This window comes from Coturnix japonica, chromosome 2 (assembly GCF_054131305.1).
Source record: "Coturnix japonica strain WE chromosome 2, WE-NBRP24, whole genome shotgun sequence".
In the NCBI taxonomy this organism is placed as follows: domain Eukaryota; kingdom Metazoa; phylum Chordata; class Aves; order Galliformes; family Phasianidae; genus Coturnix; species Coturnix japonica.
Window position 1 is genome coordinate 17,674,398 of NC_140664.1, and position 26,606 is coordinate 17,701,003.

The window sequence follows — 26,606 nt, forward strand, 5'->3', positions numbered from 1 at the left end:
ACTCTGCAAGTATCTGAAAAACTGCTCTGGGCATGATTTAAGAACACCTGATCCTACCCAAGACAAGGGGACAGGGTAGCTGTCGAGTCCCCTGCCACACACAGTTCTTGACCTGGCACAGCCTGAGTCTTGGCTGCACTGAAGCAGGCATTTAGCTCTTATTTAAGCACCACAGGGAACCACAGCTGAGTGGTTTCTTTGCTTGCATTGCCCACAGACCCCAGACAGCCAACACGGAATTAGGATCTACTAATTTAAGCAGGATATGGGAAACCCAGATTCCACTGTCACCTCAATTTAAGTATTTGAGCCTATCTTACTGCTTCTCAAAAACAGTGCTAACCGCCAGCTTGTTAAGCATTCCGTTACAGTCCCAATGAAGTTTCTCCCTAGTGCATTATGCAAGCAGCTCTGAAGCCCAAAGAACAGTGCCAGGAGTAACCATAACCAGGGAGCTTTTCTTTTGCACTTGTAAGTAAGAAGGGAGGACCTGTGCTCCTTCTTCTCATGCGTATCTGATTGTAAAACAACGAGCAATTCAGACTGGGATGGGAATGTCTGTAGTAGGAACCCAAAGCTTTGCTGCCCTCAGTATGAATGCACTTCAGAATGGATGCAGCCAGGTGGGCAAAGTCTGACAGAGCCTAGACTTAAACAGCCTCAGTCTGCATAGTGCTCCCAAAGTACTCTGGAAAGTCCTGTCCTACGGGACAGGAAGAAATAACTGCCAAATGACAGAGCCTTGCAACCTCTGCTCAGAAAAGACTTAAATATCTTGGGAACCATTGTTCGTTTTTCATTTTTAGTCAAAAAAATCCTTTTTCACTCTTGCCCTGGCTCTGGTCACAATGGAAGCATGAGTAATTAAGGATAATTAAGACAGTATCTAAGAAAGACTGAAAGAAACAAATGAAATAATCAGCTGCAAAGCCTGAGCTTCTTGTCAGTACTGGATGTAGAAAGATCTGGGTCCCATTCGGATCCCATATTCGGGATCCAAGAAGCAGCCACCATGAATCTCAGCTGTTATGGGATAAAGAGCTTAGACCAGTCTGCAGCATCCTTTGCCAGTATTTTACTTCCTTTTCACAGCAAGACTGGTCACACTTTCAGTCTGGCACAGATCCCCCTGGCTTGCTGTCGCCACATGATGTGAAGTCAGTTCATCACACCCGGCTCCAGAGCAGTGCTGTTGTTTAAGCCAGGAACCTACTCTTTATTTTCTCCCCTATTTTAATCTGTTCAAAATCATATTCTGTCACTTTAATTTTTCTGCTCTGTTCATGATCGTTCTCCTGCTGGTCCTAAGTGACCCTTCAGCAAATGCTTAAGAGCATCAGAAAATAAAAACTGCTTTTGCCTGCATGGGGCATCAGTTTAAGCTTTTCAGTGCTTACAATCCCAAAAGCTTTTGAAATATTTTACAAGACTGAGGTGTTAACAAGAGCCATATTTACCATATAGTGGTAATTACTTTAATGTTCCTAAAATTCCTGTATCCCTTGTATTATTTTACACTGATGAGCATGTTACATGCAAAATGACCAAACTGATGCCTCTGGCAGCTCTGAACTTGTTTCCAATACCTGTGTTGGGTAGCTCAAGATCCTGGCTGTGCATGTACAGAACCACAGCACGGAGGTTTGCTGCTCAGCCATTCCCTTAGCCAAGAATTACCCCTGATAAGAGATCCTACATGCTGAGAGCTGTCTCAGGGTGCCTGCCTAACTGCATGGAGGCACTGCTGGTGGTCCTACCACTGTCAGGCACTTCCACACCTCTGCTGGTTACGTGGCCCTGGCTACATAACAGCAAACTAGCTGTGCAGACTCTCGGTTGGCTCCTCTGTTTTATAGATGCTGAGTACAGATTTTGTTTGCAACATTAACACAGCAGGGGGTATTTTTAAGTATAGCGTAGAGCAATATACTTTACAGTACAAACTGAAGCAGCAAATTCTTGTTTCCATACATAAACCCAACTTTCCTTAGTATTTCAGAAAGGACGCTTTTATCTCCTGTTTTGTTTTGCACCTGCATATCCCTTGTACTGACATCAGAAACTGCAGCCTCTAGAGAAAAAATCTTTGGCTTTATCTTTTTACTCAGTCCTATCAGCTTTCCAGCTGAACTAATGACACATCCATGCACCTCATTAAAAGATACAACAGTTCAACTCTCCTGTGATGGCTATTTACCTATGTACATTTGAAGTGGAGCAATCAAAACACTAAGCTTGCCCTTTTGAAATGGTAACAATATAACCTTCTGATTTTATGTGCCAATAAGAGAAAATATTTCTAATATTTTTTTAATTGCCTACTTGGCTCATAAGGAGATCAGGACAGCTCTATTAAGGTTATGTTGTGGTAGTTTTTTTGGCTGCATGGCCAAGGACAGCACAACTGTACACGACCACTTAAGACTCTGGCCCCACTGTAGAAGTTTCTGCCTATATTTCTGATAGGACCACAGCTTTTCCAGTTGTACTCAGAGGGCCCATCAGCCAACAGCCTTTTACAACTGCTGGAAGACCACACGCAAAGACATGAGAATGGAAAATTCTGATGCCCCATGTACCAAGTGACCTGAATGAGCAGTACCCTCATGTAGGCAGGCGATATGAGTGTTCTGGCAATTCAAACCCATTGAGCCTGACTCTGTGTATGTTCTGGAAGTGTCAAAACAGAATGGTAGCATTTTATATCCACTCTGTACATCTTGTACAGTAATGTACATGACTACAAATGTGCAAAGCAGTGAGAAATCAACCTCATCCCTAAGCTATTAAAATTCTGAGAAAACAGACCAAGCAATTTCATAGCATTACATTCCATTTTTACATAATATTTACATTAGGAATCATTACATAGGTACACAACTTCCCCACAGGAAATCGTTAAACCCAGCCTTTGATTTTGCCACTGACAAAGGATGATCGTCTTGAGTAAAAATAAACCAATAAAACTGCAGTTCTGAGTTACAAACTATTATATTTACTTGCACATGCAGTTTCCTGGATGATGAACATTCTTGGGCTCACACTGCAAACAGTTACTCCATGTAGTGCCAAGAGCAGATTATAACTTCTGAAACAGTGAGGAGTGTTTCTATAATGAGGATCTTAGAAAAGCTTCTTAATTTTTATTTTATATGAATTGAGAGATCTTTTCTAAATATGTAGTAATACTAGTAATGCCATTCTTTGACTCGATTCTATTTTAGCATAGCGAGTGTCATTACATCCATTATCAGAAGGATCTGTGCAGCATTTCTGAATGATGTACCAAGTGTGCTGAAACAATTCAACATGTTCTATTAGGACTTAATGAGACAGATGATGCCAAGTAGTTGGATGGCTACTGAGATTACACAAATTAGAAACAGATCTTCCTCCCAGCTTTGTCTAAGATGAGTAATGGTACCGTGCAAATATCATTATTTAAATAACCACAATTTCCAGAACTCTGACATTTCACACTGTAATGACCCATTTCCAAACTACTGCTGTTAAACGTTTAGATCCAGAATTGAAAAGGTGGCAACCCAGCATGGCACTGCTCTGACTGTGCTGTTGACCTCACCACTGAGAAATGACAATTACAGCATGTAGATGTAAGTCAGGCAGCTTTTTCAGGTTGATGGAGGTACCACCAGGGATGAAACCTGCTGTACACTGTAGTTCCATGGCGGCTGCTGTAGTTGTGCCTGAGCCATCTGTCAGCTGTTCAGGTAGATGCCGCTGAGTAACCAAAGCTCAGAAGAGAAATACAACAAATGTAGAAGAAATACACCATTAAAATTCTGCTTGTATATCCATCATCTAGTCAGGTTGTACTTCAAATGTGAATCCTTCTGCAATCTCTTCTACTTTTCTCTGTTGTTTTTCCAGTCAGTTCCCAGATTCCATGTGTTTTTTTCCAGCCACATTCTTTACTTTGCTCATTATTCCTATGCTTCGTATTTAAAAGGTCTCATCCACCTCAGTATTTACATCATTTATCGCAATAATACCTGGTAAAATCACCTGGGACTGAAAAAAGGCTAACAGAAATTGCTGGAAATGGCTTCTGTGCTGCCTCTGCCCTGGAGTCAGCCAGAGGTGTGGGACTGATGGGAGACCCCAGCCCCACAGCATGAAGGGAGAAGCAGACTTGGTGCAGTGTTCAAGCAGCAAATGTGAAAAAAAAACAAACTACCGAACATAAACTGATATCATACAGATTTATTCTCCAAATGAGCCATCCCACTGCTGCAGGAGATAGACAGTAAACAGTCACCGGTGTGTTAGCATCTATCAAACCTACAGTCCTTAAAGCTCTGCCTTTTCCAGCTGATGCCCCTCTGTAGGGCAGTATACCTTTCCTTCGCTTCTCCACCTTCAATCTGCCTATGCACACTGCACATAAACAAGGTCATCTTTACCAGCAAGGCCAAAAAGTAGGCCAATTCCCCCAAGAAGATACAGTTATTCTCATTTTCGTCACTGCCTGATATTCTTGCTACTACTTTATTCCTTTTAAGAGGATAACTACTTTATGTGCAAGATTCTCTTCACTTTAATAATTACTGCGTTAATGAATTTATTGTTACTACTTCCCCCATTTTCTATTTCTGGTTAAATTATTGTCTGCTTGTTATTGTCTACTGGGACCTCCGGAGGGACAGTGTGGCCTAACCACAGAACAGAATCCAGGAACTGCACAGCTTTATTCCAGCTCTACAAGTGAGCAGATGATTAATCTGTGAGCAATGCCACTGAAACCAATAACAGCGCTCAACCACACAGTTAAGTGCACATTTAAAGAAGTCTTGATCATTCACTAAGTAGCATCAATGGCAACATTCCTGCTTGCATCTACGTGGGATTGAACAGTTCAATCCAGTTGAATTCTACCAAGATTTCCAGATAGTTGCCAGCTGGAAACAACAGCATATAATGTGTTTCAGTTCCCACTGAACCCCTCCAGCAACATTCAAGTTATCTCTTATAGTAGACATCATTATGCAGAACTGAAATGTATCTTCTCCTCAGCTAACACAACTCATTCTTGCTATTTTTGGCATGATTGTCTTGGGCTGAAGAACATTCTGTGGCTTTTTTTCTCAATTGCCTTTTGTTTTTCTAACATACTGGGATACCAAGATTCTTTCCAGTTTTTTGTTGGTTTTTTTTTCTGAATTAATTTGTGTCTTAAGTTATCGTAAATTATCTCTTGAATTGTCTTCAACACCTGCAAAGCATTTGACTTTCCCCTTGAATCTCACAGCTCCAATATCACTCAAAAACTCAGTGCTTTGGCAAAGATATGAAACTGAAATATACTCCTTCTTGAAGGCTGTATTTCTACACACAGGTCTTGCCACGAGCAGCAGATCCATAGCTGCACTCCTGACAACCTGCCATTTAATAGCACATTCCATCACCCAAGAGTAAATGCCAGGCAGAAGTGAATGTAAATAGAGCATGAAAAGGAAACTGTGGCACAAATTTATTACAGCAAACAATAGACGTGGTGTAATGTGAGGAAGTACCAAGTTAGCAGTCCCACTCATAAAAACAGACATAGGCTTTCTACTGACCACACATGAGCTGAACCTCTGCTTTTGTTTCTCTGTGTGGGATACCTGTATTTCTTACTCACAAGAATTCATCTGCTCAAGCACATTGTCCAGTCCAGTTTGGTAAACTCAAATCCACTGCTTTGCAATTTGTTATGTACACAAAACTTAGCGCTACATCTACATGGACATCTAAAAGAATGTCACAGACACGTACAGTGGAAACTCCCAAGTTATTTAATGACAATATTTCCTTTAATCTTAACAGAGCAGGGACTGAGAGACCACATGTGAGGTTCAAGATGCTTCAAGAGCTGCTTTGGAATGTGCCCTCTGCACCCAACACCTCTCTTCAACCATGTTCCATATGTAAATCCTTTCCATGCACAAGAGGATGCCAATTCTCATTCTGCAATACAAGCTGTGTCCTTTATCATGAATGAAGCTAACAAAATATGTAACTGCCATGCTGTATATACCTTGACACTTTGTTAGAAGACTTAATTTGCTCTGATACCATATGAAGAGACAATTCTGGGTGTGCACAGGCAGAAGTGAACCAATGATGAGGATTTTCCAATGCCGTTTGCTAGACACAGGTAAGAGCAATAAACTCATTTAGAAATAAAAAAAAAATGGGGACAAACTTGAAGGACTCGTGTAACCAATCAGCAGGTTGGAAATGCAGAATTTCAGCTCCCTGGGCTGTAAGTTTGGCTGACCCATAGCAAGCTGGTGCCTGTCTCTGGGCTGGAGAACTGCAGCTTCTCCACAGTTTCTTCAGCACAGTGCAGCTGGGATGGCAAGGCTTCTTTAATCAACTGACACTCAAATGTACCTTCTTGCTCACGGTGTTCTAAAAATGGCTTCTAAATTTCTTCCATTAATACCTCTATTGAGTTTCAGTGATTTCCAAATCTGAAATTATGCATTTCCTTCCATACCCAAAGCTATGCCCATGGGTCAGTGTGTTCATTTCAGCAATGAACAGTAGTCTTTAAGGGGGTACCACAAATAAGTGCCCCAACAGATATGATTCTCTGTTTGTATTAAAAGTGTGGTTGAGTGGGAAGCGTAAAAGCACTTCCATTGCAGGTTGTCCTTCCTTAACCTATCCATCACACACAGAAAGAACTCCTTCTTGAGGGTCATTCAGAGAAATAACTACTTCTTGAGGTTGTGTCACTTATGAAGTGGGCTTAACACTTTGCTTTTACAGATCAAACTGTACAAGAGCACTAAGTGAGTGCACATACCAATCAATGGACAGTGGAGCTACAGAAATATAACTGCATAAAAGCATTCAGAAGACACAAAAAAAGAAATCCAACTTGAGGGCAGGGGTGACTTGCAATAAAAAATCCCACTGCGTTTTTCTCTTGATAGTCTGAGATAGGGCAACAGGGAAGGGAGCTCAGCTGCTGTTCCTGCTATGCGGCTGTTACCTGGATGTCCAGAGAAATTCAGCTGCATAGGAATAGCACAGCAGTTGTGTCTCTAGTTTTCATTTGCATTACACACATTCCTTTTTGAAGCGTGCCCAACAGGTGTGTAGGATCATAGAACTTAGATCAACAGAACATGTAAAAAAATCAGTATGTAGACTCAAAAAACTTGGCAGCACTAACCAAAAAAGAACTGACATTGAATTACCATTAAATTATCAGATATTCTCTAATGATTTCCATTAAGTTCAAGTTTCTTCAGACCAGTGAACAGTTTAAGACTCAATGATCTCAAGTGAGAAATAAAGTTTTTCCTAGAGAAGTAAAGAAAACAGACCAGAACAAAATAAATTGATACTGTGAGTCCACACAGGACTGATGCAATTACTGTACAGTCAGGAATGATAAGACAACCACTCCGGAATGGACAGAAGAATCATCTTGGAAGAACACTAAAGTATATTTAGTATCACTTACGATACTATCAGTCCTTTAAACATGTGTGGTTTAAGATGTAGAGTTTATTAGTGTATCAGAAGACCAAACAAAATGCCCTCTGAATCCTTCCCTGCAGCCTACTGACATGTTTACAGCAGGGAATAGACGAAGCACATAAGGTCAGCATGTTTTGCCCCAGAGAGCAGCACCCTGTATCTACAGAAGGAGCCAACCTGACGTGTGCCCAGGGACAGGCAAGGGACCAACCTCAGTATCTGTATCAGGAAAGAGAGGTGCTCTGGGATGAGACTGTGGGGGCTGCTGCAATGGAAAGATCAACAGAGATATGTGAAGTGTGAGTACAAGCCTTTGCCACTGCTTGGCCACTGACACGGTGCTGTGCGGGTGTTTGAATTGCAGTTATACACCCATAGCCGATGGATGTTTACCTGGTAGCATCACACAAATACAGGTACCTTAATTTGACCTTGCTAAACCTAACCAAAGTGCTATGTATATAATTATTCTTAATGGAATTAAAAATCCTGAATTATTTCTGATAAACACTAAGAAGACTCTTGATTCTACACGTAAATCTACCTGACCCACCACGTGGTTTTCTTTACAAAACACAAGTTGCATCCCACGTACTCACAGAGTCGTTTCTTTTCACCACGAAGAAAGAGATAAAGACAAGAGCCCTCTTCCCCGTTTCTATGCACTTAACGCCCGTGCAGTAACTTCACGCCCGCGGTGATGCTCAGCACCGCCCGTGCTCCTTTCCCCCTCTCCAGCCGTGACCGCCCGACGGGATCGGAGCCCCCCGGTCCCCGCGCACCCCGGAGCTCCCCTCACCTCCGTCCTCCTCCTCCAGAGAGTTCATGCAGGGGAAATACACCGCCAGCGCCTCGAAGGAGGCGGAGAGGCTGCTCCGGCTCTGCGACCGCTGCATGCTGCGCCCTCCGGCCGCCGTCTGCCGGCCCATCTTGGCCGAGCGGCACCCGCCCTTGGCGCGGTACAAGAAGCGCGGCGTCTTGGCGGCGGGAGGGCGGCGGCGGGGCCGCGCCGGGGAGCGCTGGGCGGGCTGAGCGCCTCGGAGCTCCGCTCTGCCCCGCCGCCTCTGCCGGCTGCCGGGCAGCGGGGGCGGGACGGCGGCCGGGGCGTGAGGGCGGCCGGCGGGAGCAGCGCCCGGAGCGCCTCAGGCAACGGCGGAGAGCGGTGCCCGGCGGGCGGGAGGCACAGAGCGCGGCGTCCCGCAGGCACCGCCCGCAAACTTTGTTTCTCCCCGCCCCAGCCCCAACCCCAGCCCCAGCTGTGCCGAGCCGGCGAGGGGAGGGAGGGAAGGGAGGGAGAGAGAGAGCGGCGGGGGCCGGCCGAGAGCTGAGGGGGCCGCTGGATGCGGGGGGAGAGGCGGCTGTGGGGGGACCCGGAGCACATAGGCGCCCAGTGCTGGTCACTGGCACGGCTGCGGCAGGTGGCCAGCTCCGCCGCCAGCTCTGTCACATGGAGGCTGAGGCTGGACATCAGGCGTCCGCCTGAGTGTCTGCCCCTCTGGCCCACCCCTGCTCCAGCAGGCACCCATGGCCAGGGGGCTTCTGAACATACCCAGGGAGGTGACCCCACAGCCTGTGGGCAACCTGTGCCAGTGCTCCTGGTGCTCTGAGGGAGCCCCTGTGCCCATTGCCTCCCATCCTGTAGCCTGTAGCTATCACAGAATCACAGAATGACCCGGGTAGGAAGGTACCTCAAGGATCATGTAGTTCCAACCCCCCTGCCTGGCAGGGCCACCAAACATACACACTTACTAGATCAGGTTGCCCAGGGCCCCAACCAACCTGGTCTTGAACACCTCCAAGGATGGGGCATCCACAACCCATCAGTTCTGTGAGCCACAGCCAGGTCTCACTGCTCCTCCACTTCTAACACTTTGCTGATACAGGGTTGTAATTCCTGAATTCACCTGCTCAGAGCTACAAAGCATTAAGAAACTAAAGTGCTGGATGTCATTAAAAACAGCTCCAGTCTTCAGCAACATCAATAACTTCTTCCCCCTGGTAGTTTGTGACAGTGCAAAAGCAGGACCAAACCCTGCACATGGCTGTTTTGTGACTGATGTTAATAGTGGTAGCAAACAAATACATATCTATTTTTCCCCAGTTTTCTTTCAAATAATCTTTAACTCCCCCCAGGTAACAGTAAAGGATATTCAGTTTGATCTAACAAACTGCAAATCAAGTATTCCTAACACCAAGTGTTTCAAACACTTATTTGGGGACAAGATGAATCCTCTCTTTCTCTCCAGTAGCAACAAATGTTGGCCAGGGCAACCTGCTTGGGCTCGATGTCTCACTCAGGCGTATTCTAAATGGAACATTTAATTGGCGACCCTACATGAGTTGGTGAGTTGCTAAAATACTGTGAAGCAAACATTTCTAAATTAGATAATGATTATAACAATGATGATAGCAACAGTAATCTCTAATATACAATTACCACGTAATTGGCAAAAGTACTAAAGCACGCAGAAGTAATTGCTGAAGATATTTTTTAAAGAGTTGACTCTAAAGTTTTCTATGTGCAAATACAACAGCAGACAACTTCCTTCATCATCTTCATCCTTGTCTGACGTGGCAGAAAAATCAGTGCCTGTGGTTTGATACGTCTGAATAACCATTCTTGACTTCATTTGAGGAAGGGATGCACACTGCTATCAGGCTGCTTCACTGGCACTGAGTGGCCTCAGTGGGAATTCATATGTGGCCTAAGGGCCATGCACAGAGCTGGGAGACCTCATGTCTCCTTGCCATGCGTAATAAAATGTATAATATTTTATATACATGTATATAATATTATAGTATATAAATCATTTTCTACCAAGACGATCACTTTAAATGCTCCTGAATCATTTTAACTGCTACTTATTGGTTTGTATCATCAGTTACAAATGAATGAAAGCCCTGTTAAAGGAACTGCATCCAAACTCTAGCAATTTCAGTGCTAGATATCATGACAAAGCATGAGATTTCCAGTTTTTTTTTAACATTTCTGATGATTTGTTCAAAGAACAGTACATTGCATGAATCCAGGTCAAGCAGAACAAGGTCAAGCATCTGCTATAAGGCAACAGCCTGAGGCAATCCCATTTGCAGGCTTTGACATACCATCAAATATTTTGGTGGCTAATCTACAGAACCAGGGAAGCAATTGCTTAGTTGTTGTATTCCATGAAAACTACTAAAAAAATCACAGAACTTGAATTTGTGGCACTAGATCTTTAGGTCCTGGTCCTTATAAGTGCTGCCCTGTCAGAGTACAACAGTGTTACTCGATGTACTAATAAGGTCACTGTAATTTGATAAATGTGAGAACTGTACAGACATCCTCATGCGCACAGAGGGGAATGTGGCATGTCCAGCCATGCACAAGAACAGGGCAGGCCCTAGAAAGCTACAGGTCCTTGACGAGATAATGTCTGTTTTTAATGTTTCCCAAAATACAAAAAATAGCTGGGTTTGCTGTAGCATTTTCTTTATCATTACTAACACAACCATGAAAGCCATTCTAATCCCTGTGTATTCCCAGCCCTTGGTTCCCTGTCCGTAGGCTGAGTCCTGCAGCATTGACCACCAGTGGTCTCTTATTCTCCTCAACATTTCATGATAGCATGACCACTCCTACATCATATCCTCAGCAATCAGAATATCAGTTTTCTAAACTGCATTTTAAAAAAGTCAATACATTTTGCTTTTTTTTTTTCAGTGTTCCATATCAAGCAGCCACATTTCTCCCTCTGCTGAAGCGATAACAACAAATTTTTCCATTCTGCTTCTTTTGGCATTTGCTACTGGAAGGTCAACTCCACCCTAAGTATCAAACCAGGTCCATAGTACAGATTTCTACCAAAATAGCTTTGCTGACTGACACAGCTGTTCTGGGAGAATTCCCCAGTTGTTAGAGCAAGTGTGGTTATATCAGCAAAACACTGTTCTATTAGTGCTGCTTGTTTTGCATACCCACTTCTGGACTCATCTGCTGGTACCCAGTGCCAGAAAAGAGCTCCTACTGTTCCCACTGCCTGAACAGCCAGTGCCAGTGGAAGTCTACCTGTAAGTAGTTTGGTCATAGAAAGGATCACTTAAAAGCCTTGCACGTTTTCAGACCACATACAGATGTGACCACATACAGATGTTATTTCCCCTGAGAAAAAGGATGTTTTCAGATCCACGGAGATATCAATTTTAATTTCTTAAACAACGAAGTAGGATTGCTTGTCCTGCAGTTGGCATTCTATATTATGCCTGAATGTACATAAATGAAATCTGGAAAACTGAATCTCTCTCTTGCTTTACTGCTAATATTAGTCACGCTTGAAAGCTGACTGTGCTTATTTAAATAACATATTTAGGTTTCCTCTCTGATGTTTACCATAAAACCCCCCAAACAAAATAAATCACACTTCTTCTAAATTGCAGAGGGAGCTGCTAATGGCCCAGCATGCAGTAAGGCGGCACAGTGAGCTTACAGGTAGCTGGGAGGTCAGCAGTGGAGCAGAAAGCCTTTACACAGCTAACTATTTCTATTTTGATTAAAGTAATTTCACACCTTCCTGATCACAAGGCAACCTACAAACCACAAGGTGTCTGAGAACTCAGGAGAATGTATTACTTTACGATGCTTCATCAGGGTGAGAAATAAAGAGCGTGGAAATAAAAACGTACATGCTCTTTTAAGGTTTAAAACAAAGGTTTTTTTCCCCATTTTTTTTTTTTTTGAGAAAGAACCCCACAGAAAACAATATTAAGCTGCTAAAAACAGTCATGAAAAAGCACGAATAGAGGCTGTCTGCTCTTTGTTTAGATCTCAATCCACCTTTTTTTTCTGAGACAGAAAATCCACACAGAATAACCCTCTTTATAATGAAACCCACCAGCATAGAAACAAGCTGTAGGTATTCACATATACTCTCATATATTATTTACACTGCTTGTGTACTCCACAGAAGGTTCTCAAAATGTCCTACATGAGGTCAGTGCTATTTGTTTCTGAAACTGGAACTTCATGATACATGATTTGCTTCTGTCTATAATTCAGCCTTCAGCCCCTAAGTGACCAAAGCAGCGCAGAAAAGCTGTGCTTGAACAGTTTGGTGCTTGAACAGTTTGGGAGCAGAGTGTACTGCAACAAGGAATGTGCAGAGGTAACGAACGCACTGTGTTGATGCAGCAATCTGCTGGTGTTACCTAACAAAAGCTACTGTGGAAAAGCACCCTGTCATTTCTATGCTTTTATTTTTCCAGGACAAAATACAATTACTGAGATTAAATGTGTTTTGTAAATGATAGGTGACAATGAAAAATGAAAACAGAGTGGAAAGCAAGGTGTATATCTGCCAGCCACTGACCCCTGTCTCTGCAACACCTAGAGATGAGACTGCTGCTAAAATGAAGGTCTGGTCAGATGTCTGCCATGAGACTATTATGTTATCATTGAGTGGTAGGAGCTTTGGTGAGTCCAAATGGGAGCACTGGAAGGGGACGTTTATCTTGCAAAGTCAGTACTGTAATTTTGGTGTAACCTATAGAAGGTTAATGTATATTAAGCACGGATTAATTTGCAGACTTCTGTGCCTACATGTTATCAGTTTTCCTTGCAGAAAAACCTGTTGGAAACATCCCACCCCACATCCCTCTGCATTACTACAGTGTAGAACAGACATAGAGCTGTGATGTGCAAAGCCCTGCAGGGACACACTACATCCACCTGGCAAAGCACACTCCTTCAAAATGCCTGCATGTCTCCTGGTGCTCAGTTTGCTAAGGAAACACCTTAATTGGAACAGTCAGCTCTGAACCCACAGACAAAGCTGGAGGCCAAGCCAGCCATGTGCACCAGGACCAGCCAGCAAGAACAATGAAAATGGCTCTCCAAACAGATCTAAAAGAGCTAGAGGAATATATATTTTTATCTATTGATGTCATGTTTAAGTGACAAAATCACAGATTTTAGCTTTATTTTATAATACTTCACACTGTTTGACTTTTCTGCTGGGGAACGTGTGCTGTTGTCATTACACTGCTCTCATTTCCACAGTGTTTGAGTCAGAGCAGCGTCTCTTCAGCCATGATCATACAGTCACGTGAATCCCAAAATCCCATTGGTGATGAAAAACACTGTTTTTCTCGTTCACTTGTTTTTTTTTCTGGTAATCTACATACAACTCAATCTGCGTGAGTAAGTGCAGTACCAAGGCACAATGTCAGGCACTGGAACTCGATCACTCACTGCTGAACTGTTAGAAGTCTCTCACAAGGTATCAGCCTGAACTTCTTGTGCTCCTCCAATAAAGCCCTGGTTCAGTAGTTACAGTGGGCCAGGAATCACTTCCAAAATGGTGTTCTGGACGGTGAGAGAGTTGCACAGTATGGCTTTGCACAATTTGGTGCCAGCTGGACTGAGTGCCAGTGAGCAAGCCCATGCGCTTTAATGCTGCTCAAAGGAAACTTATTTCGCTCAGATATGACACTACTGGAGATGTCAAACTGCCAGGCACAAATTACAATGTTTATGTGCCAAACTACTTATTTAGCTTCAAATCACTCTGTTACAGATAAACTTAGGGAAGAAGTAAGTTGTCTGAAAGCTGCCAATTAGCCACGTTACCATTATATTAATGAGTTCAAATATGATTCAAAAGACTGTACATAAAAGTTTTCATTGCTGTGAGTAACCTGAAACTCTCAGAAACCTTTCGTGCTTTGCAGATCATCCTGTATCAAGCACCCACAACTTCTTGGGTGGCTTTGTGGCTGCTGGTAGGTGTATGATCTGGCCAGATGGAAGCATGCTCCTGCCTTGCCAAACCACTCTGCATGTGGAGCTCTCCTACCCCACAGTTTGTTCTGTCAAAAACATCTCTGCAGCCTTCCAAGGAATAACTAACACACTGCCACCTTCTCAGATGTACATATAAGAAAACTTCTGAGGTCTGTGGCTTTCCCACTCTGAAGCCATGGGCCAATTCACAGACATCCAACCAGCAGTTTGCCTTCTGTACCCAGTACAGGCTAACTGCCCACTAAGCTGAAATTGCTCCTTTATGCATGTGTGTCTGCCTCTGTTAACATACAAGTATATGTACATGGATATATAAATACATGCACACAGACATGCACAAGAAATGTTATTTCGTGTTTATCTGCACACAATTCCATCTATGCCATACTAGCAGTTTTGTATCACAGAAAGTATAGGAGTAGGTGATGAAGTGAAAAAAGCAATCAAGGTAACATCCCATCTGTTTAACATAATTCAGCAGTAACAAAATAATCTTATATATAAACTGTAGGTTAAAAATAATCAATATAAATCAGCTTTTATTAAAAAATATAAGGTCATTAACCTATGTTCCCATAAACTTCAGCTAAGTAGTACGTAACTTGTTTGACAGAGATGAGAAACTCTCCCTCCCACTAAGAGATCCGTCAGGAGCTCTGGGTTCTCAGAACCCACTAAGTCAAGCCAATAATTCTTTGATTATTTCTCCCCCCTCTGCCCCATTCCTTTTGTTTCAGAAACAAAATAAAATAGATACACATTTTGTTAATTAAAATTCCTTTTTTTTTTTTTTTTTTGTTTTGTTTTGTTTCCTGTATGAATACTGGTTATTGTTACTTTCTAAAATAATCTTTTGTGGATTTAACAAATGTCAGATTTCCATCAGAATTCTGCACCAGCATTCTTGTTTAGAAAGCTCTACAAAATTCAGTTCGAATAGAAGCAACCCACTAATGCAAATGAGTTATTTGAATACAGCTTTTCTACATCTGACTGTTAAAAAGTGCGTCAAAGATAGCTTACTCTATTCTTTATTTTACAACTGTGGCCCTAAAGGTAATGTTTTAATATAGTTTAGTGAATAAATGTCTCCTATTTTTCTCTACGCACTATTTTAAATCAGTCACCCCACGTTTAATAATTGTAATATTTGTGGTCAGTTTGCCGAATATCTTTAGATTCGGTGTCATTTAGTATATATGTGGCTTCAATCTTGCATTTATGAAGAGGGAAAAGTGTTCTCTAAACACAAATGTAACAAGGGATTGTATATTTTAAACTGGCATTTAAATCTTATTCCACTCTGCAATGTAATATGTGACAGAAAGCTATAGACTGCACAATTAAACTGTTGGTGCCTCTTTGAGACATGAGGCCACCCCTTGGCTTTGCTTACACCTGTGTAACAGAGGGATGCTCCCTGACCTTCCCTGGATTAACTTTACATTTGTGGTTTCATAGAAGTCTATCAGATAAACACAGGAATCAGCCGAGTTGTACCTTTTTTCTTTTATAACATCTTTTATAATTAAGCTAACAACATGGCTAAAATATTGCTCTTAGGAAAGAGGTAAATGTTCTTAAATAGATCTAAAGAGAAATATCTTAATACAGTGTTAAGCTATTTAACTTGAATAATCAAAAACATCACTGACATGCGTTACTCACACTCACACATCCTGGATAACAGGATAACCTACCAGAGTAAGGAAAAGAGAAACATTCCTCTGCTGTACTGAATGCTGTTCTTAATAAACCACACATAAACTTCAGGTTTTTGACATCCACAGGGACCATCAACCTCCGTTTTTATGTGCCAGACCAAACAGGAGACCAGAGACAAATACAGACAACGCAGAGAATGAAAACGGTCATAGCAAGACAAACCAAAGGCCCAATTATTCAATATCCTGTCTATCAGTGTGGCTAATACCAATGCCTGAGAACTGCACGTGAGAGAGGAAAAAAGAAAAACAACAAAAATATGCACAGTAAGGAACCCCTCTATTTCATCAACCTCTGCTTTCTCAGGTAGAGGCTTTTATACTTCTTGCCATGGCTAGATCCAGACCTCATTTTGCCTTCTCTCTCTTTGAGCTAGTCCATAGTTTTGGCTCATAGAATAATCCACAGAACAGGTCCTGCAGTTTAACTCTGTGCTGTGAGGAATACTTTCTCTTCTTGTTTTTTCTTTCTGGCAATTGCACGCAGTCCCCTATCACTTGTATCACAAAAACTGTGAATAAATAATTATTCACAACCATCAATTATCTCCTGCAGTCTTTTTTTTTTTTTTTTTTTTTTTTTTTTCTTTTCCTGAGCTGAAAAATTCCATCCATGTTTTTCATCACCTTTATTGCATTTCTCCATACCTGCTCTGGCTCCATGCCCTTTCTGAGGCTATGGACCATCAGAGATGTACAAGTCAGAATAATGACATATACTTTTGGGACACTGTTTAGTGTGGGGAAGAGGTCGCTGAGAGGAGACCCGATTGCTCTCTTCCAGTATCTGAAAGGTGCTTACACTGAGAGCGGGGTTGGTCTCTTCTCACTGGTAACAGGTGACAGGATGAGGGGAAATGGCCTCAAGTTGCACCAGGGGAAGTTTAGGTTGGATATCCGGAAAAACTTCTTTACAGAAAGGGTTATTAAGCACTGGCATAGGCTCCCCAGGGAGGTGGTTGAGTCACCATCCCTGGATGTGTTTAAAAACCGTTTGGACTTGACGCTCAGGGACATGATTTAGCGGAGAGTTGTTAGTAAGGCTACTATTGTTAGGTTGTGGTTAGACTTGATCTTGAAGATCTTTTCCAACCTGAGCAATTCTTTGATTCTATGATCCTATTTTAGAGACATGCAGCTAAACAAACAGGCCAGCTGGAAGACTAATAAAAGGTGCAGTAGTTTCCCTTTAGAATTTAGTATGAACAAGGACAGGGTTTCTTATAGAAAATAGAAGATTTGAAGCATGATGAATTTGTCATGAAAGGAAACTTCAGTCAGCACATGAAAATACTGCTTGTGTGGAGATCTGCAAGATATATGGGAAGAGGTAGTGAAGAAGACAGACTGTGGCAGTAGCAGCAGATCACGCTGTGAGGGTTGTCTCCCAAGACCTGTCCAACCATTGTTCAGTTTAGGGAAGATTGAATTTATTCCTTTGGATTGGGTGAAACTGTTAACAGAGAAGTATATCAGTTTCTGTTAAAGTGATTCCATTACATAGGCCACAGAGGCTTTGGTTAAATTCCTGGCTGCACCTGACTGCTCAGGTTACATGCATTCCAGTTATAGGAAATGTGGCTCAGTTGTCAGCTGACTAAAGCATCAAGTAAGGCAGACATGCAGACATTGCTTTTCCCAGTTCTCTGAGTCCCTTCCAAGCAGGACCCAAGGAAACAGGGCCCTGCAGGAGGAGTGACAGCCCTGGACAGTGGCCATGTGGCCACACTGCAAGGCCTGCCGTACAGCGGCTGCAGGGGAACCAAAGGGCACACAAAGCCTTTGCTGAGCACCTCACAATCTGGCAGGTCTCAAATTAATAGTTATCAGCGATGCTTATGAGCTTTCAGACTTCCATTTTCTTTTGTTGGATTGCGCTTTCTCTCTTGTTGTCCTAAACCTTGTTAACTGCATCTAGGGTTACATACTGTAAGTGCCCTTCACTTCAAGGCTGTTTTCTGCTTTGTAAGAGGACATTCTATCTTTGATGCTTTTTTTCCCAAACACACGAATAAGCTATTTAAAGAGACACTTTCAAATTATTAAGAAATATATATTTTATGTCATGGCTACCTTGAGAATGGCCTCCTTTTTTTGGCAATCTCTCTGCTACCAAATATCAGCTGTACCTAATCTATCAAACAGTAATGCCATAAGAGAAGAGTATTTTTAGAGAAGGATCTTTCACTTTCAAATGTTCAGGTTTTGACTGAGAGCAAACAGGGTCACAATTTGCTGTCTCTTATCTTATTCAGTGAAATTCTTCTTATGATTCTGAAGAGAAAGAAAGCAGGAGGGAAAAACTGTAGTTTTTAATTCCAATACACTCTCAGAAAAAAAAATAGTAATATAATTTCAATTTAAAAAAACCCTTAAACCTAAATATAGGATATTTTAAATTTAAAAAGCAAGTTGTTTAATTTTTGAAAGCATTACTACATGGAGATGCCATTTATTTTCAAAGAAACTGAAAGAAATCTGCTGAGAATCATAGTGCTAAAAACAGTTTACTAAGCTAGGCAAATAATACCAGATTGATGGTATTTAGAATGCAACTGTTTCTACACAGAAAATTTAGCCTCAATTTATTTCAGGTCAAAGAATCATAGAGTGGCTTGGGTTAGAAGGGATCCCAAGGATCATCAGGTTCCAATCCCCCTGCTACTGCCTATAGTAGGCGACCAACCCCTAGATCTGGTTCTAGACCAGGCTGCCCAGGGACACATCAAACCTGGTCTTAAACACCTCCAGGGATGGGGCATCAACAGCCTCTCTGGGCAGCCTGTGCCAGCATCTCACCACTCTCTCTGTAAAAAACTTCGCCTTGACATCCAATCTAAACCTTCCCATCTTCAGGTTAGTTCCAGCTACTGCAATTTAAAACCAAAATCTGACTTAGCACCTTGACCAAGGATAGGGAGGGACAGTGTTTTGTGCAGCACCATGTAGCTAGAAAGGGCATCTTGGGCCACTGAGGCTAGTCCTTTCCTCTGGGACTTTTGAATCCACCAAGCTTGAACAAACTTAGTATCTGCTGATATTTTTTCCAGTCACTCATTAAGTGGTGTCAGACCCTTTGTGACAACTGTCCTGTTTCACTGTGTATCTACAAGAATCATGAAGGCTAAGTTAGCCGCAGCATCTGATTATATGCAACAATCCTGTTTGGGAAGATCAACTAATGAGATTCTTGAGTCTGACTGCAAAACAGTCAGGTTGTGGGAGGAAGCAGTTAAAAGCAGATTAATTACAGTACAAAATAGCGATGCTGATGCAAAATAATATGAATGTTATGTATCAGTGCTGAATATGACAAATCTGGGTAAATGGTGATATGAAGATCAGGTTAACAGGTTTCTTACAGTGTTTTGGAGGTAGATAGCAAGGAACACATCTGTGCTTCGTGTTCTTCATGACTGAGATACTTTTGGTGACCTTTTAAAAGGCTGCACTCCCAAGACTACACATTTATTATTTAACATTGCATTAAATACCTCTGTAAAATCAGAAGACAATGTTCATACTCAGAACCTTTAAATGATGAATTTGAGAGTGGAATGAAGCTGCATTCCTGTTCCTTTTATGGTTCTCAAATGTCTGTCTGTACTGGCAAATTATTTTCAGTACAAATACAAGTAATATTGTAATCATCTCTCCATGCTAACAGTTTTTTATTATATTAAAATGTTTTAAAAGGAACACATGGCCTTCACTGGCACAAATACTTGTATTGTGAGATGGCTCCACTCTGCTTTTGCCCTCTTCTTTGCCAACATAATTGTTTGTCAGTGTGCATATACTCTATTACTGCAACTTACCACTTTTGTGAACAGATACAGTATTGTTTGCCTTCAAAAAATAAAAGGAAATACAGTAGTTTTCTAAAGTATTGAAACAATATTATGTAATCACTTGCAACAGAACTTGTTAATTCTGAGCATTTACTATAACCAGATGAAGTCGAGTACAGTAACATTCACAAAGATATCCACATACCTCCTGTTAATGTCTAATATGAAACTAAATTGTTATTTTTTGGCACTGTAATACTAAATAAGCTATGCAGATATAGAGGTTCACTGGCAAAAAGTCAATGCACGGCAGTTGTTTCCTACTAACCCAAGGCTAACCCAAGCCTGAAGGCCAGCAATTATAAAAGAGAGACCATCTAACAAGACCGACAGTGTGCAAGACTATTTTGTAATGAAGTAAAGGAATTGACTGATAAACGCTCTCTAAATAGATACTGATTACACATTCCTTGCTTTTGTCTACCGCAACTGCAAACAAACATAATTTCCTAATTTTTATTCAGCCTAAATGTTATCTGTACATTTAGCTTTGTCAGAAATGAGCAAAACTAAACAAAGGAGAAAGAATCTTGAAGGTTGCAAGAGTTCAGGGCACTGACAATGATAAAAAAAGGAGAGGTTTTGTACACCAAGGAACTGTAAAAAACAGCTTCAGAAATAATCAGCAGTGTAGTCTTTCATTTCATTTCATTTCATTTCATTTCATTTCATTTCATTTCATTTCATTTCATTCATGCTTTCATTTATTTTCTTCCTGATTAGCTCTCAGGCCTTTGTATAATAACACCTTAGTGCATTTCCAATGCAACAAGGATCGTGTGGGAGTAACTGTCATCACTAAAAAATCATTTGCACACCTGTGCATAAATCTCAGCCTTCTTTCTTGGAGCAGTTCTATGGCCTTCCCCAATCATGCCTGGAGTATAGCCAAATTTGTGCATGATCTGCATACAGAGAAGGAACTGTACGTTGTCTGTAAGCTGTCCCTTGAGATATCAGAAGAGAACAGTTTGATACCCTCTTTACTGCAGAATCCTTACAAAAGGACCTGAAGGGCTAACAGAGTATGTGATGGTTTTCATGGACATGCTGCAGAAATCAAGCTGTTACTTAGCTCCCAGAGAAAGAACCAGCATGGGCACTGCTGCCTGATGCCCTTCTCACTGTTCTCACCCTGGTAGATAGGAATGAAGCAGTTAGGGTAGAATGCAACCTGTCATATACACAGAAAGTATCAGATTTCACCAGAATTGCAGAAATTAGAAAAAGAGAAATCTGTTAATCCAGGTTTAGTTCTAAATGTTCCCTGAATTGACTTTTTTGTAATTACAACTACAAATTGCCATTAGTTGGTAGGAAGTAATTCTTCTTGGTGAGATTTAGTTTTCAGTTTAGCTGAGAGCTTGCTTGATTCGCAAGACAACCCCCCAAAAGGCACCACAACAAAATTCACAAGCAAACCACTTTGCACATCCAGCTGGCAACACTGTGCTTAGCCTAGGCTGAGAAGTGAAGACGAGAAAAGCTCCATGTCAGAGCTCAAACACACTATCAATATTCATTATCCAGCCTGGAGGCACTGAGAGCACAGCAATCCCCAGTGCTGCGACCTGACAGAGTACTGCAGGCTGGTTACGAAAGCTGAAAATGCCATTTCTATACATCTCCCAAGGAAAAGGCTCTTCTATGGTTGTGCCATATAATAAAAACCTATCCCATGTGGATTTGTTTTTCTCCTTGCTAACTACTGAACCTATTAAACAACTGCAGTTGCAATATCTTTGGAGACCTTAAAAGACATTAGTTTCCAACAAGCCTAATAAAAATAAATGGCTGCAAAGAGCTTCAAATCAGAGCTCCCACTTAGAAGCCCAAGCTTAGGCTGGACTGTGCCAATCACCATTCAGACAGTTTGTGTCCCAGTTAGCAGGAGAAGTGTGAAAGAGGTAAGAGAGCTCCTTAGGAGATTTCATCAAGAACTGCAGTATGCTGAGTAAAAGAGGTGAAATCATTGCACCATTGAGAGATACCTCTGGTATCTGCAGAACGATTTAAGAGAAAACCAAAAATATATATACATATGTAACATGCATACCTGTACACATATATTATATGCAGATATATGCAGATATACAGATATCAGAAATGTGTACACCTCAAATTTATAAGCATATTTACATCAGGCTTGCTTTCATTGAGGCTGCCAAATCTGTTTGAAAGAGTTGCCTGTTTTCCCTCCATGATTTTCAGTACAAAATTAAATGGTAGGAAGGCACCTTAAAAGGCAGCTTTTGTCTGAAAAGATATAATTCCAGACTAACTTTTGATTCCAAATAAATAGAATTTTTAATAAAGCTACCTTACTGTTGTTGTCATTTATTGCATTGGGGTCTGTGAAACTGATTCCCCAACAAAGCAGTGGTTATCAATTTCTCCCCTCATTTATTAGTAGTTTTTAGAAACTAAACCTCTACAGCTGTTTTGTATTAGAAAAAAACAAACAAACCAACACAAAACAACAGGTGATGCACTAACAATAAATAATTACTGAGCTCAAAGGATAGCAGAAAATCAATTAGAAGGAAGGAGAGAAGAAAACATGATACCAGACAAAAAGGTGTTTCTATTGGAGCTCTTTACACACTTTGCTATATCAGGATTTTCCTACTCACTCTAAGCAGTCCTACACAATCCTCACTCACAAAAGCTTTTCTCCCTATCTAATTCTCCAGCTGCTTTTCTCCCTCTAAGACCCTCCTTTCCAGTTCCCACACCCTACCAACAGCCAGACACACAGTGACACTGAGTCCTCTCCTCACATCTTCTTTCACATTGTTGAATTTCTCCATATTCCACTTCCATCACCTCTTGACTCTTTCAGTCACATTAAAGCCTGCTTTGCTGCCTCCTGCTGTAGTTCATCCTCACCAGTCACTTCTTTTTTCACTCTATGGTTCATCTTTAATGAAAATCATCTCAGCAGGCTGTCTGCTACCAGCCACAGATGTGGAGCCCTTCATCCTTAAGTTGTATTTTTTTACCAGTAACATAAACCCTAGTAACTTGATCTTGATAACACTCCAGTAGCTACCAGTACATTCCTTTCATACAGTGTTAAGGTCAATGGCTTATAGGTCTTAGTTTTTATGGGAACTGATAGAACAGTTTCTTTCTAATATTTTTAATTCTCAAGTCCCTTTTCTAGAATCTTGAACGTTGCCAGGAGTTAATTGTTTTAATGTTTGCCTTCTCATCTGCTTTCATGTCAGGTCTACTTACTTTTAGTGATATCCAAACTCTATTTGCTGAAGACAAAAGAAGCAATGAAATGTATTAACTTTTCTTTAGAGACTGGACAGAAGTGCCTCAGCACAAGGTGGAGGTGAAGAAAAGACAGGAAGAAGTGGGTTTTACCGGTGTGATCACTGACTGATTTCAGTTGGTTGTGTCTTGACTACATCTGTATACGTAAGGAAAGAAAATCAATTATGGAATATAAAACTATAAAGCTTAGAGTAACTAACATGGAGATAGAGGCTGCAGTAAAATTTACATGGACGTATTACAAGCACGTTCCTCTGCCATCTGCCTTATCCTCCTGATTTAATTATCTCTGTGGTCTGTTCATTCAAATGTAGATGAAATTATCCAAGGCATTATGAAACTACAAGGTGTTACAGAGGGTATGCACAGGCTAATAAATCCTCTGTAGACACATTCATAAAGGGATGACTGTATGAATCCAATTTTCTTAAGCTACATTTCATAGTAGTGAAGACTAAAGGTGCAGGACACTCACCCATAACCACCCTGATTACTTCTTAGCCAGCTGCCCGTCAGTGATTTGTCTCAAGCTGGCTGACCTTTCTGCAGAAGTGCACTGCTCAGAAGACAGCATGGGCATGGGAGGAGTCCAATAGATTTGAAGGATGAGGAGATCCCGCTCTGAAGAAAGCTTAAGATATGTTAGCCATGTGGCCATCAGCCAGATCCTGCTCAGGACCAGAGATGATCTTTTCTCATACCTTTAAGTGACCATAAGACATAAGAGGTGTCTCCAGTGGGAGACCTGCAGGTTCCATATATACTACATATCTCCGAACCCCATATAAGTACAGGTTGGCACTGAGGTAAAATCAAATGACAGCAGGTTTCTTTCTCAGTCCAGGAAAGCTGAGAATATGCTACATGGATAGAACTGGCACATGTTTCAATTCATCTTCCCACTGAGAGACGAACACGATGGCAAAAGCCAGGCGCCAACTTGGCCATCTGAGAAAACTCATTCCAAAATTGCAAAGAATCCTTTTCCCAGTGGGGTTCTGTTCAACAATTCCTATAATCTGCCAACAAGCTGCTTGAAAGCAGTTGCTTAAATGGAAGAGTAAAAGGCATGCAAGCAAATGACTTCTTCTGAATGCTTACAGATGCTTCCATCAGAAAGCTGCTGAACTGACTGATGTGTTCATTTTCACGCTGCTTGACCTCTAATGTAGAGCTGCTGCTGGCACCTGGTTTCTTTCAGTACATTAATTGATTATGATGAGTCCAGCTTGTGAGCTAGCTGAGAAGTGCTGCCTTTAAAGGTAACTCCTACAGCAGCAAGGTCCTCAACTGCTGAGTAACTGATGGAACAGCTCAGAGAACCGTTCCTGTTGCCTGGCAAAATCTAACACACTGGAATACTACGTATTTCACCCATTTAATTGCAAGTGATTTTCTATACTTCCTGGCATTCCTGTCCCCTTACTGATGAAAATGTGACTCTGACAAGACCGAGATGTTAAAACTCAAAGTTTAGTAACTCTCTTAAGAGGGTATTTTGCAGCAAGATGGCTGAAGGGTTCCTCCAGATCTCATCTTTTAGAGGCAAACAAAGAGATCTGAGGTAGAAAACAGGTTTGTTTCTGTGTCAGGAGTGGATTCACAACAGTCTTTCCTCCCCCTGTGAGGGTCAGCATCCTTCAAATGTGCCACTGCTTCCAGTGGAAATCCTTATGTGCTTAATTGCAAGCACATGTAGTCATTTGTTTATTTCCAACATTTGTAATTAATATTCACACTCAAAAAGAAAATTAGAACACTTTTATAATAGGGTAAGCGCAAAAACGCTGCCTAAACCTTTTTCTTCCTCCACGTAACATTTATCTATACAAAAACTGAATTTGCATCTGCAGGATGGGAGCTTAAGTTTTGGTCTTGTAATTTATATATATACGTATATTATATGTATATACATATTTATATGTATACGGACATCATAATCTGAACAAACTAACCCAGAGGTTATGCACACTGTATGCAAATACATAAGAAAAATCTATTGAAATAGAAAATTACTTAGTTGACAAAGAAGAAAATATTTTTGCCTTTTTTCTTTTTTTAAAGAAACCATTCAGCTTTTCCTAAACATATTTCATTGAGAACTGTTTGAGAACAACTTGCATGTTTTATTCCCCCTGTGCCATGTGCTCAGTGATGATGTTGTTACTAACACTTTGATGTGTTACTAAAGCATGGTGTAGGGACTATGCAAGTTTAGGCTGGTATGATGCTGGCTCTCCATTGACTTCCGTTTGTCCTCTGGGAACTTCTCAATGCTGTTCCTCTTTTATCATAGTCATCATCTCACTTCTCTATACACACTGCAAGGCTCAGATACGAATAAAAATGGTTAAAGTTGGGGTTCTAATGTATAAAATATTCAAAATTTGGCAACTCATTCCAAAGAAATAAATGTGAAAATTCAGCTCAGAACCTCAGCATGCGTAGATTTCCAATAAATCGGCTTTCTATTCCAATTTTCCCTTTAATTTTGATTCTATGCATGTTGAGAATTGACTGACTCTTGCCAACATGAAGACAACAGGGACTGAGCTTACACAGCAGCATTCAGAAAATGCACGTTCTGCATATTCTGCCTCAGGGACAGATCTGCTAAGATTTACATACTTCTGCTAAAGGATTGTGCTGAAGAAATATAGTGCTGGCTACCGCTTTCCTTTGTAACATCTCTAGAGAAGCAGAAAGTTCTCTGTTGCAAGCAAGAGGGTGTTCCCATGACGGAGGATGATCTGGGTATAGAACCCAACTCTTGCTGTTGAAGACTGATGTACCTCCTGCTTTCTTAGAACCATAGAATCACCCAGGTTGGAAAAGACCTTAAAGATCATCGAGTTCAACCATAACCCAACCATACTACCCTAACTAACAACCCTCTAATAAATCATATCCCTTAGCACCACATCCAAACAGTTTTTAAACACATCCAGGGATGGCAACTCAACCACCTTCATGTCTACTTGGGACACAACATCTGACACAGGCCTGACTCACACGACTTTGCAAACAACTGAATTTGCTAGCACCCAAAAAAGGCCAAATAAAGCACTGACAAGAGACCCATGTCTGTAGTCCAGTGGTTAGGGTGGTTAGATGGCTCAGCACCCTTAACCAATGATTGCTGGGAAATAACAGTGGTGCTGTAAAATGAAATAACTGTTATTCTCTAAAATATAGACTATAGAGACACACAGAACTCCAAGTATTTTGGACATTGAAGGCTGGCTGAAAAGTGAATAATTTCCCAAACAGAAGTACAAAATTGCCCATAAAGATCTTCTTTTCTAGTTTCTATGAATGCAGAGCCCTTTTACATAGAGTATCCAACAAAAAAAAAAATCACACATATAGGTCAACTAAAGAATTATGAAGTTACAAAAGTATTCCTCAAACAAAAAATTATGGAAAGTTTAAATTATTCTGTTGAATATCTCTCCTATAGCATAAAAT

At 41.3% G+C, this 26,606-nt stretch overlaps 1 protein-coding gene across 46 annotated transcripts in view; it reads right to left on the reverse strand.

Moving 5' to 3' along the window:
- Positions 1-26,606, reverse strand: part of RIMS2 (regulating synaptic membrane exocytosis 2) — a 402,507-nt gene that overhangs the window by 11,190 nt on the left and 364,711 nt on the right. The window contains exon 1 of one of the 46 annotated variants that reach the window (XM_085537164.1): positions 8,300-8,742. The exons of the other annotated variants lie outside the window; for them this stretch is intronic. Coding sequence (XP_085393290.1) covers positions 8,300-8,429 — 130 coding nt within the window. The 5' untranslated portion in view covers positions 8,430-8,742. Of the gene's footprint in view, positions 1-8,299; positions 8,743-26,606 lie in introns of those variants that run through there. 46 annotated transcript variants of the gene reach the window in all.